At 38.6% G+C, this 12,016-nt stretch overlaps 1 protein-coding gene across 1 annotated transcript in view; it reads right to left on the bottom strand.

The window, feature by feature from the left end:
- Positions 1–912: 912 nt before the first annotated feature.
- LOC109908395 (mucin-5AC-like) overlaps positions 913–12,016 on the bottom strand; it is a 34,186-nt gene continuing 23,082 nt past the window's right edge. The window contains exons 68-93 of the mRNA XM_031793197.1: positions 11,816–11,880; positions 11,486–11,667; positions 11,069–11,229; positions 10,769–10,833; positions 10,439–10,620; positions 10,021–10,182; positions 9,720–9,784; positions 9,390–9,571; positions 8,974–9,133; positions 8,673–8,737; positions 8,344–8,525; positions 7,927–8,087; positions 7,627–7,691; positions 7,297–7,478; positions 6,956–7,057; positions 6,471–6,793; positions 6,192–6,256; positions 5,726–5,922; positions 5,420–5,521; positions 4,936–5,258; positions 4,666–4,730; positions 4,199–4,395; positions 2,689–2,906; positions 1,991–2,052; positions 1,583–1,731; positions 913–1,181 (exon numbers count right to left, since the gene is read on the bottom strand). Of these exons, the coding sequence (XP_031649057.1) occupies positions 10,070–10,182; positions 10,439–10,620; positions 10,769–10,833; positions 11,069–11,229; positions 11,486–11,667; positions 11,816–11,880 (768 nt within the window). The 3' untranslated portion in view covers positions 913–1,181; positions 1,583–1,731; positions 1,991–2,052; ... (16 more) ...; positions 9,720–9,784; positions 10,021–10,069. The remainder of the gene's footprint in view (positions 1,182–1,582; positions 1,732–1,990; positions 2,053–2,688; positions 2,907–4,198; positions 4,396–4,665; positions 4,731–4,935; positions 5,259–5,419; positions 5,522–5,725; positions 5,923–6,191; positions 6,257–6,470; positions 6,794–6,955; positions 7,058–7,296; positions 7,479–7,626; positions 7,692–7,926; positions 8,088–8,343; positions 8,526–8,672; positions 8,738–8,973; positions 9,134–9,389; positions 9,572–9,719; positions 9,785–10,020; positions 10,183–10,438; positions 10,621–10,768; positions 10,834–11,068; positions 11,230–11,485; positions 11,668–11,815; positions 11,881–12,016) is intronic.

Here is a 12,016-nt window from a genome sequence, read left to right as displayed (position 1 = left end):
TTGCGATCAAGCTTTGTCTTGAGATGTTGCTTCAATATATCCACAAAATTTCTCCCTAATGATGCCATCTATTTTGTGAAGTGCACCAGTCTCTCCTGCAGTAAAGCGCCCCCACAACATGATGCTGCACCCCCGTGCTTCACGGTTGGGATGGTGTTCTTCAACTTGCAAGCCTCCCCCTCCAAACATAACAATGGTCATTATGGCCAAACAGTTCTATTTTTGTTTCATCAGACCAGAGGACATTTCTCCAAAAAGTACAATCTTTTCCCCATGTGCAGTTGCAAACTGTAGTCTAGCTTTTTGATGGCGGTTTTGGAGCAGTGGCTTCTTCCTTTCTGAGCGGCCTTTCAGGTTATGTCGATATAGGACTCGTTTTACTGTGGAAATAGATACTTTGTACCGGTTTCCTCCAGCATCTTCACAAGGTCCTTTGCTTGTGGCTCTAACAACTAGGCTACCCTGCTGCCCCGAGGCTGAATGAACTGTTTCGCTGCTTGACAAGGCCCCGCTGATAGCCAGGTGTAGCAGTGTTGGGACTGCTGTTTGGACTGTGCTGTTGGGAATGTTTTATGTAGGACCTAACAGTGTGTGGGCACCATTTGTCACCGTTACAGTGCAATTAATGTATTGTTTAGTGTTGTGTTGTATAGTGGGTTTGCTGGCAAGCATCTACATTTTTTTTTATTTTGCCCCACAACCAAAGAATATCTGATCATGGAAGAACATCAACTCTTATATTTCAATACATTTTCTGCTACTGATGAGTACAAATGAGTACAAAATGACTGGGATGCACTTCTAAATCATTAAAGACATTAAATTATAATCTGCTAATCCTCATTTGGTTGGAAAATAAACTTTTCAATGTAATGTAAGACAAAGTAAATGTACCACAGTAAGAAGCTCCAATTGTTTAGAATAGGTTTATTTCAATTTGAATAATGAGTATAATAACTATAACTATAATGAGAATCAACTTAGGTTAACAAATACTGATTAAATAGGTTGCCATTACATATGATGGGAGTGGGGGACATGAGGTAAATACATTTTCAAAGTTAAGATATTTCATACTGCTGCTTGCTGCTGAGACTAGCTTGACAGCAGCAGCGACAACACCACCAGACAGGAAGCAGTGAAGAGACTGGTCTTGCTGCTTATTCCACTTGAGGTCACAACTGCATAGATAAAGAGAGAGAAAGTGAACATGAAAGGGAAATATGTATTTGCCAACCTGTAACATGATTATTGTGAATAAGGACTGTACATATTTACTGTTAAATATTTACACACACATACACATGGATTTAGTACTGTAGATATGTGGTAGTGTTGGAGTAGGGGCCTGAGGACACAGTGTGTTGTGAAATCTGTGAAATCTGTGAATGTATCTGTAATGTTTTTTTAAATTGTATAAACTGCCTTAATTTTGCTGGACACCAGGAAGAGTAGCTGCTGATGGGGATCCATAATAAATACAAATACTGTTACAATAACCTTGTTTTCTGCCATATAGACCCTCTAGATAATGGCATACAAAATCTGAATTTACCATAAAGCATGGACAATATTTTTTTACCTTCACCGCTGACAGTAACTGACGTGGGGTTGATGTTGAAAGCTGTGATGTTTTGTGCAGCCTTTATCAAAACGGTGCCGATTTCCTTGGAATTTGGCACAGCGGAGGAGCTAAATGCTAAATTCATGGTGTTAATGATTGATCCATTTCTGAGAACAAATGAGAGATTGTTTTAATGACAGTTGAGCCTTGCAATGCAGAACTACAATACATTTTCATAATGAAATATGTATTTATTTTAAAAAGGAATTATATGAGGTATACTTTTTTGATCAATTATTTATTTTTTCCTTTTGTTTAATGATGTAGCATGTTTATATACATTTTCATGAAATCTGTATACGGTTCTTTGGCTGTAGAATTCAATTAATTAAAATCAACATAATCAATTGAATGCAAACAAATCACCTGTATTTTATTACTGTCAAACTGTTGAAAGAGGTGAAAGCTGATCGATAGAAAGGTTCAAGCTGAAAAGCAAAAAACATGTAAAGTTTAGATCAACAAGTTTCAAGTACATTTTTTAAACTAAGCAAGTCAGTTAAGAACAAATTCTTATTTACAATGATTGTCTACCCGGCCAAACCCTAACGCAGACGACGCTGGGCCAATTGTGCGCCTCCCTATGGGACTCCCAATCACGGCCGGTTGTGATACAGCTTGGAATCAAACCAGGGTCTGTAGTGACACCTCTAGCACTGAGATGCAGTGCCTTAGACCGCTGAACCACTCGGTATTCCACACATACTAGTTGTATGTAGGAGATACATACTAGTCGTATGTAGGGGATACACATGATATACACCGTCCAACCAAATGCGTACTTGCAGGTTCCTTCTCGACAATGTAATAATAATAATAAATATTAAAAGATAATTGCTCCCTAGAGTATAATATTAGCATAAGTATAATACACGAAGGCGCAATTTATAGTCAAATATTTACACGTGTTTTGGGGAAGGGGGGATTGGGGGGAAAGTGTTTAAATTATGCAGTATTTAGCAATCATAATAAGAGTCAACTGAATGGTGTTTATTACTGTATTTTACCCCTCTCATCATGTCCTTCCCACATTTGTGTTCTTATCATTCCTTCAGGAGGCTCACCTGTGTTTTAATCAGTGATGCTCGAGTTTGAAAGGCCTGAGAGGATGAGGTTGATAGGTCGGAGATAAATGTCTCTCCTTTGGACGTGAACTCCACAGACACTGTAGTGAGTGTATTTGTGGCCACAGAGGTTGTAGTGGCAGCAGCAGTTGTAGTTGTTGGAGCAGCTGGGACAACGGTTGTGATGACAGGAGTAGCCGTTGTAATTGTGGTGGCACCTGTGGATGTATTTGGGAACAGAAAATGAATGAAATGTGAACGTTGTGTATGACCTGACAGTTTGTTCTATCTAGCAACAACTCAACTGTAGTTATAGTAGGAACAGCAGATGTAGGACCACCTGAAATAAAATGAAAATGATCTCTTATTATTAATCCTTAAGAGTCTACTGAGGCAGCCGTTCGTCAATCTAAGTAACATCATAAAAAATTCCCCATCAAAATCCATCAGTTTAAACTAGAGATTTGTGCCAATCCACCGCATCCGCTTATGTTGGCCTTCCGCATTAGCGGTGGATGGTGGCTGAGCTACAGCACTTTTTAGGGCCTTATTTACCTTATTTGACAAATTTGAGTAATGTTAACAGTCACTTTCAAGTTTAGCTACCTTTGTTGGTGTCTTGCCTAAATTGCTCCACAATTGTATTGCGAATGTGTGAATCACTGCATATTTTGACATTTAACTATTTATGTAAATTCAATGTTTTTAATATACACAGCCCTTTTGTCACAGATCTATTGTTTTTGCACTTGTACCTATGGTCAGATGACATGACAATAGAGCACTTTGGCCACGTACACCAAGGTATCTCATCCCTACTGTAAAATCTGATGGTGGATCTTTGATGTTATGGGGCTATTTTGCTTCCACTGGTCCTGAGATCCTTTTTAAAGGTGAATGGCATCATGAACTTTACCAGGACATTTTAGTAAAAAAACCTGGTTGCCTCTGCCAGAAGGCTTTAACCTGACAACAAGTGAATCTTCCAGCAAAACAATAACTCCAAACACACATCAACATACAAAAATAAATGGTTAATTGACCACAAAATCTATATTTTGCAATGGCCATATCAGTCTCCGGACTTGAACCCCATTGAAAACCTGTGGTTTGAATTAAAAGAAGGCAGTCCTTAAGCACAGACCAAAAGGTACTAGGATCTGGAAAGATTCTGTATGAAGGAATGGTCGAGATCCCTCCCAATGTGTTCTTCAGTCTAATAAAACATTTTAGAAAAAGTCTGAAGTGTTGATTTTGAGATTGAGGTTGCTGGAGTATTGAAAACAGGGGATTGTATCTATTAGAGATATTTTTTCATTACTTGTTCAAAAAAATAGTATAAAATAATATCATTTGTAAAATGTCTTTGATCACGCAATAAAGGTCAGTATTTGTGTAATTTATTTTACATAGTCTTTTTTGCTCATCTTTTTCAAGGTATCCAATAATTCCGGACCCCACTGTATGACAACGGATAATTTTAGTGAATCCATTTCATAGGTTTACTTACTGATAATAGTGATGGAGTTTGGAACCACAGAGAGGTTGAAGGTAGAGTTTGGATTGGTCACAGCCTCTTTCAGTGTATCTTTAATGTCAATGTCCTTGGGCATAGTTGCATTAGCGATAGTTGCAATGGCGGTCTCATTGAACACCACTTCCAGCTCCACCTGTGTGTCTGCTGCCATACGAGAACGGAACACTGGTCTGCAAAGGGCACAAATTTCAGATGTCAAGGGTCAAATCAAAAGCTGACTGGAAAGTGGACAGTCATGCATGTCCAGCTTGCACCTAAGGTAATAACAGTATCATCACAATGGAATCAACATAAAATGTATTCTGATGACAAGAATGTTGACTGGTGAATGTTTTTAAAAGCAATATAATGCTTAAAATATTATTTTGAGACATACTTTTTCAAGCTATTGGATAAATTGAATCAAGCTACTTTAGAGGTAGAAGAGAATAGAATATTACATGAATGCAATGACAATCGTCCGGATGAAAAATATCCCATATTTTGCTCGATAGATCACGTCACACTGTTTGAGAAAAGAACAAACAACATTCATGGACTATAGAATAGAATGAATAATGTTCTACATACAAAAAAAAACATTTCTGTTTTTTATTTTTCTGTCACTTTATTTAAGCTTGATATGAGGTAAAAAAGTAACTATGTCCCAGTATGTCGACCATATTCTCAGTAACAATCAAAACAAAGAAAGATATGATCACAGGACTTACCACTGAAGTAAAGGATACCGCAAGTGTTTGAAATTCTGTGCTTTGAGGATTACTCAAAGCTGGTACAAAAACCTCTTGTATGGTGAGTTGTAATGTAACCACTGCAAGATGTGCAGTCATTGTGGTAGTTGTTGTCGTAGTAGTAGAAGTAGTTGTTGGAGTTGTGCTGGTAGTTGTCATAGCCAATGTTGGTGCTGTGCTTGAAACAGTAGTTGAGGGGGCCACAGATGTGGTTGTAGTTGTATAACCAGTAACAGGAACAGTGATGGGTTCTCCAGTTGGTATTGTGATGGCAGAACCAGGTACTGTGGTAACAGGAACAGCTGTTGTTGCAGGGGCAGTTGGGGAAAAAAGGACACTCTATTACTATTTGAAAGGTGCTCCAATTGAAACTTGTGCTTAAACAGTACTGGTGAAATACTAGTGTGTGTCTTTAAAGTACTATTCTCTAAAATATGTGCAGGTTGCACAACATATCACCAACCGACTGAGATGGAAGTAGTGGTTGTGATTCCTCTTGTTGTTGATGTTGCAACAGGAGAAGCCGATGTATTTGTAAAGACATCTGTGGCTGTGCTTGGGGTCCCTTTGATTACAAAATTCCAGTTGTTAGAGTTCATACCTGGAATACGGTGTACTGAATTACAACGGGGGGGGATATCTAAATGTTGCTGATGTAGCCACAATTGTTTGATCAATTAGGCAGCGGGATTTAACTTCAATGTGGCCACAACTGAACATTACATGTCAATAGATAATTTTGGAGCACCTATTGATTGAGTTTGCTTACTGATAATAGTGATGGAGTTTGGAACCACAGAGAGGTTGAAGGTAGAGTTTGGATTGGTCACAGCCTCTTTCAGTGTATCTTTAACGTCAATGTCCTTGGGCATAGTTGCATTAGCGATAGTTGCAATGGCGGTCTCATTGAACACCACTTCCAGCTCCACCTGTGTGTCTGCTGCCATACGAGAACGGAACACTGGTCTGCAAAGGGCACAAATTTCAGATGTCAAGGGTCAAATCAAAAGCTGACTGGAAAGTGGACAGTCATGCATGTCCGGCTTGCACCTAAGGTAATAACAGTATCATCACAATGGAATCAACATAAAATGTATTCTGATGACAAGAATGTTGACTGGTGAATGTTTTTAAAAGCAATATAATGCTTAAAATATTATTTTGAGACATACTTTTCAAGCTATTGGATAAATTGAATCAAGCTACTTTAGAGGTAGAATTGAATAGAATATTACATGAATGAAATGACAATCGTCCGGATGAAAAATATCCCATATTTTGCTCGATAGATCACGTCACACTGTTTGAGAAAAGAACAGACAACATTCATGGACTATAGAATAGAATGAATAATATTCTACATACAAAAAAAAACATTTCTGTTTTTTATTTTTCTGTCACTTTATTTAAGCTTGATATGAGGTAAAAAAGTAACTATGTCCCAGTACGTCGACCATATTCTCAGTAACAATCAAAACAAAGAAATACAAGAAAGATATGATCACAGGACTTACCTCTGAAGTAAAGGATACCGCAAGTGTTTGAAATTCTGTGCTTTGAGGATTACTCAAAGCTGGTACAAAAACCTCTTGTATGGTGAGTTGTAATGTAACCACTGCAAGATGTGCAGTCGTTGTGGTAGTTGTTGTCGTAGTAGTAGAAGTAGTTGTTGGAATTGTGCTGGTAGTTGTCATAGCCAATGTTGGGGCTGTGCTTGAAACAGTAGTTGAGGGGGCCACAGATGTGGTTGTAGTTGTATAACCAGTAACAAGAACAGTGACGGGTTCTCCAGTTGGTATTGTGATGGCAGAACCAGGTACTGTGGTAACAGGAACAGCTATTTGTTGCAGGGGCAGTTGGGAAAATAAGGACACTCCATTACTATTTGAAAGGTGCTTCAATTGAAACTTGTGCTTAAACTGTACTGGTGAAATACTAGTGTGTGCCTTTACAGAACTATTCTCTGAAATATGTGCAGGTTGCATAACATATCACCAACCGACTGAGATGGAAGTAGTGGTTGTGATTCCTTTTGTTGTTGATGTTGCAACAGGTGTAGCTGTTGTATTTGTCGAGACATCTGTGGCTGTGCTTGAGGTCCCTGTGAAGAGAAAATACCAGTAATGAGAGTTCATACCGAGAATACATTGTACGAAATTTCACCGATTTTGGTGGGCTACATGATAACATGGGATGTTGGAGGGAGGACAGTGAAATGTTGCTGATGTTGCCGCAATTGTTTGATCAATTCCGCAACGTGATTTAACTTCAAAGGTTCTACAACTGAATATTACATGTCAATGGATATTTTTGGAGCACCTATTGATTGGGTTTGCTTACTTATCACAGTGATGGAGTTCAGATCCAAAGATAAGTTGAAGTTAGAGTTTGGATTGGTCACGGCCTCTTTCAATGTTTCAACAATGTCACTGCCCTTGGGGATAGGTACTGTGGAGGTCGCATTGAACTCCAGTTCCAAATCCACCTCTGTGTTAGGATCCTGACCGAGACGAGGCACAGGTCTGCAGAGGGTCAAAAAGTTCATAGGTCAGGGTCAAGTCAAAAGGTGACTGAAAAAGTAAAGTTGTGCTAAAAGTAAGGCTTTTTAGGTTCTAAAGACTTTATTGTCTAAATGAAAGAAAATGGTTTAAAAGTAGAATACAATATTACCTGAATTGAGTAACAGTCGTCTGAACGAAACTAAGCCCATATCTTTGTCGGAAGATTGTGTCACACTGTAAGGAGTAGGGGAGAGAAGAGTCAACTTTAATAGACTATCAAATAGTATGAGAGATTTTACAAACATAATATATATAACATTATTAGGCCTATATATTTTAACAATCCCTTATTCCCGTAGCTCACCGATCATTAAGCCTAAAGTCATTGTCACTTGAACCTTAGGTAAAGTCAATAACCACATCAACATAGACACAAATGAATGGTCATATCTGGATTTCGAGGACTTACAATTGTAGTAATGGTTACTGATAGTGTTTTGAATTCTGTGCTTTGAGGGTCAGTCAAGGCTGGTACAAAAGCTTGCTGCAAGGTGACTTGTAATTCCACCACTGGAGGAGGTGCTGTTGTTATGGCAGTTGTAGCAGGAACAGTTGTTGTAGCAGGGGCATCTGAAATGAATAAAACATTACACTCTTTTAGAATTTGAAAGGTGCTCCAAATGCAACGTGTGCTTAAACTGTACTGGATGTACTAGTGTGCACAACTTGATAACGTGGGATGTTGGAGGGAGGACAGTGAAATGTTGCTGATGTAGCCGCAATTGTTTGATAAATTCCGCAACGTGATTTAACTTCAAAGGTTCTACAACTGAACATTACATGTCAATGGATATTTTTGGAGCACCTATTGATTGGGTTTGCTTACTTATCACAGTGATGGAGTTCAGATCCAAAGATAAGTTGAAGTTAGAGTTTGGATTGGTCACAGCCTCTTTCAATGTTTCAACAATGTCACTGCCCTTGGGGATAGGTACTGTGGAGGTCGCATTGAACTCCAGTTCCAAATCCACCTCTGTGTTAGGATCCTGACCGAGACGAGGCACAGGTCTGCAGAGGGTCAAAAAGTTCATAGGTCAGGGTCAAGTCAAAAGGTGACTGAAAAAGTAAAGTTGTGCTAAAATAAGGCTTTTTAGGTTCTAAAGACTTTATTGTCTAAATTAAAGAAAATGGTTTAAAAGTAGAATACAATATTACCTGAATTGAGTAACAGTCGTCTGAACGAAACTAAGCCCATATCTTTGTCGGAAGATTGTGTCACACTGTAAGGAGTAGGGGAGAGAAGAGTCAACTTTAATAGACTATCAAATAGTATGAGAGATTTTAACAAACATAATATATATAACATTATTAGGCCTATATATTTTAACAATCCCTTTTTCCCGTAGCTCACCGATCATTAAGCCTAAAGTCATTGTCACTTGAACCTTAGGGAAAGTCAATAACCACATCAACATAGACACAAATGAATGGTCATATCTGGATTTCGAGGACTTACAATTGTAGTAATGGTTACTGATAGTGTTTGAATTCTGTGCTTTGAGGGTCAGTCAAGGCTGGTACAAAAGCTTGCTGCAAGGTGACTTGTAATTCCACCACTGGAGGAGGTGCCGTTGTTATGGCAGTTGTAGCAGGAACAGTTGTTGTAGCAGGGGCATCTGAAATGAATAAAACATTACACTCTTTTAGAATTTGAAAGGTGCTCCAAATGCAACGTGTGCTTAAACTGTACTGGATGTACTAGTGTGCACAACTTGATAACGTGGGATGTTGGAGGGAGGACAGTGAAATGTTGCTGATGTAGCCGCAATATGTTGATCAATTCCGCAACGTGATTTAACTTCAAAGGTTCTACAACTGAACATTACATGTCAATGGATATTTTTGGAGCACCTATTGATTGGGTTTGCTTACTTATCACAGTGATGGAGTTCAGATCCAAAGATAAGTTGAAGTTAGAGTTTGGATTGGTCACAGCCTCTTTCAATGTTTCAACAATGTCACTGCCCTTGGGGATAGGTACTGTGGAGGTCGCATTGAACTCCAGTTCCAAATCCACCTCTGTGTTAGGATCCTGACCGAGACGAGGCACAGGTCTGCAGAGGGTCAAAAAGTTCATAGGTCAGGGTCAAGTCAAAAGGTGACTGAAAAAGTAAAGTTGTGCTAAAAATAAGGCTTTTTAGGTTCTAAAGACTTTATTGTCTAAATTAAAGAAAATGGTTTAAAAGTAGAATACAATATTACCTGAATTGAGTAACAGTCGTCTGAACGAAACTAAGCCCATATCTTTGTCGGAAGATTGTGTCACACTGTAAGGAGTAGGGGAGAGAAGAGTCAACTTTAATAGACTATCAAATAGTATGAGAGATTTTAACAAACATAATATATATAACATTATTAGGCCTATATATTTTAACAATCCCTTATTCCCGTAGCTCACCGATCATTAAGCCTAAAGTCATTGTCACTTGAACCTTAGGTAAAGTCAATAACCACATCAACATAGACACAAATGAATGGTCATATCTGGATTTCGAGGACTTACAATTGTAGTAATGGTTACTGATAGTGTTTTGAATTCTGTGCTTTGAGGGTCAGTCAAGGCTGGTACAAAAGCTTGCTGCAAGGTGACTTGTAATTCCACCACTGGAGGAGGTGCCTGTTGTTATGGCAGTTGTAGCAGGAACAGTTGTTGTAGCAGGGGCATCTGAAATGAATAAAACATTACACTCTTTTAGAATTTGAAAGGTGCTCCAAATGCAACGTGTGCTTAAACTGTACTGGATGTACTAGTGTGCACAACTTGATAACGTGGGATGTTGGAGGGAGGACAGTGAAATGTTGCTGATGTAGCCGCAATATGTTGATCAATTCCGCAACGTGATTTAACTTCAAAGGTTCTACAACTGAACATTACATGTCAATGGATATTTTTGGAGCACCTATTGATTGGGTTTGCTTACTTATCACAGTGATGGAGTTCAGATCCAAAGATAAGTTGAAGTTAGAGTTTGGATTGGTCACAGCCTCTTTCAATGTTTCAACAATGTCACTGCCCTTGGGGATAGGTACTGTGGAGGTCGCATTGAACTCCAGTTCCAAATCCACCTCTGTGTTAGGATCCTGACCGAGACGAGGCACAGGTCTGCAGAGGGTCAAAAAGTTCATAGGTCAGGGTCAAGTCAAAAGGTGACTGAAAAAGTAAAGTTGTGCTAAAAATAAGGCTTTTTAGGTTCTAAAGACTTTATTGTCTAAATTAAAGAAAATGGTTTAAAAGTAGAATACAATATTACCTGAATTGAGTAACAGTCGTCTGAACGAAACTAAGCCCATATCTTTGTCGGAAGATTGTGTCACACTGTAAGGAGTAGGGGAGAGAAGAGTCAACTTTAATAGACTATCAAATAGTATGATAGATTTTACAAACATAATATATATAACATTATTAGGCCTATATATTTTAACAATCCCTTATTCCCGTAGCTCACCGATCATTAAGCCTAAAGTCATTGTCACTTGAACCTTAGGTAAAGTCAATAACCACATCAACATAGACACAAATGAATGGTCATATCTGGATTTCAAGGACTTACAATTGTAGTAATGGTTACTGATAGTGTTTTGAATTCTGTGCTTTGAGGGTCAGTCAAGGCTGGTACAAAAGCTTGCTGCAAGGTGACTTGTAATTCCACCACTGGAGGAGGTGCCGTTGTTATGGCAGTTGTAGCAGGAACAGTTGTTGTAGCAGGGGCATCTGAAATGAATAAAACATTACACTCTTTTAGAATTTGAAAGGTGCTCCAAATGCAACGTGTGCTTAAACTGTACTGGATGTACTAGTGTGTACAACTTGATAACGTGGGATGTTGGAGGGAGGACAGTGAAATGTTGCTGATGTAGCCGCAATATGTTGATCAATTCCGCAACGTGATTTAACTTCAAAGGTTCTACAACTGAACATTACATGTCAATGGATATTTTTGGAGCACCTATTGATTGGGTTTGCTTACTTATCACAGTGATGGAGTTCAGATCCAAAGATAAGTTGAAGTTAGAGTTTGGATTGGTCACAGCCTCTTTCAATGTTTCAACAATGTCACTGCCCTTGGGGATAGGTACTGTGGAGGTCGCATTGAACTCCAGTTCCAAATCCACCTCTGTGTTAGGATCCTGACCGAGACGAGGCACAGGTCTGCAGAGGGTCAAAAAGTTCATAGGTCAGGGTCAAGTCAAAAGGTGACTGAAAAAGTAAAGTTGTGCTAAAAATAAGGCTTTTTAGGATCTAAAGACTTTATTGTCTAAATTAAAGAAAATGGTTTAAAAGTAGAAAACAATATTACCTGAATTGAGTAACAGTCGTCTGAACGAAACTAAGCCCATATCTTTGTCGGAAGATTGTGTCACACTGTAAGGAGTAGGGGAGAGAAGAGTCAACTTTAATAGACTATCAAATAGTATGATAGATTTTACAAACATAATATATATAACATTATTAGGCCTATATATTTTAACAATCCCTTATTCCCGTAGCTCACCGATCA

The sequence above is a fragment of the Oncorhynchus kisutch genome, linkage group LG17 (assembly GCF_002021735.2).
Source record: "Oncorhynchus kisutch isolate 150728-3 linkage group LG17, Okis_V2, whole genome shotgun sequence".
Lineage (NCBI taxonomy): Eukaryota > Metazoa > Chordata > Actinopteri > Salmoniformes > Salmonidae > Oncorhynchus > Oncorhynchus kisutch.
This window is presented reverse-complemented; position numbering and strand designations above follow the sequence as displayed.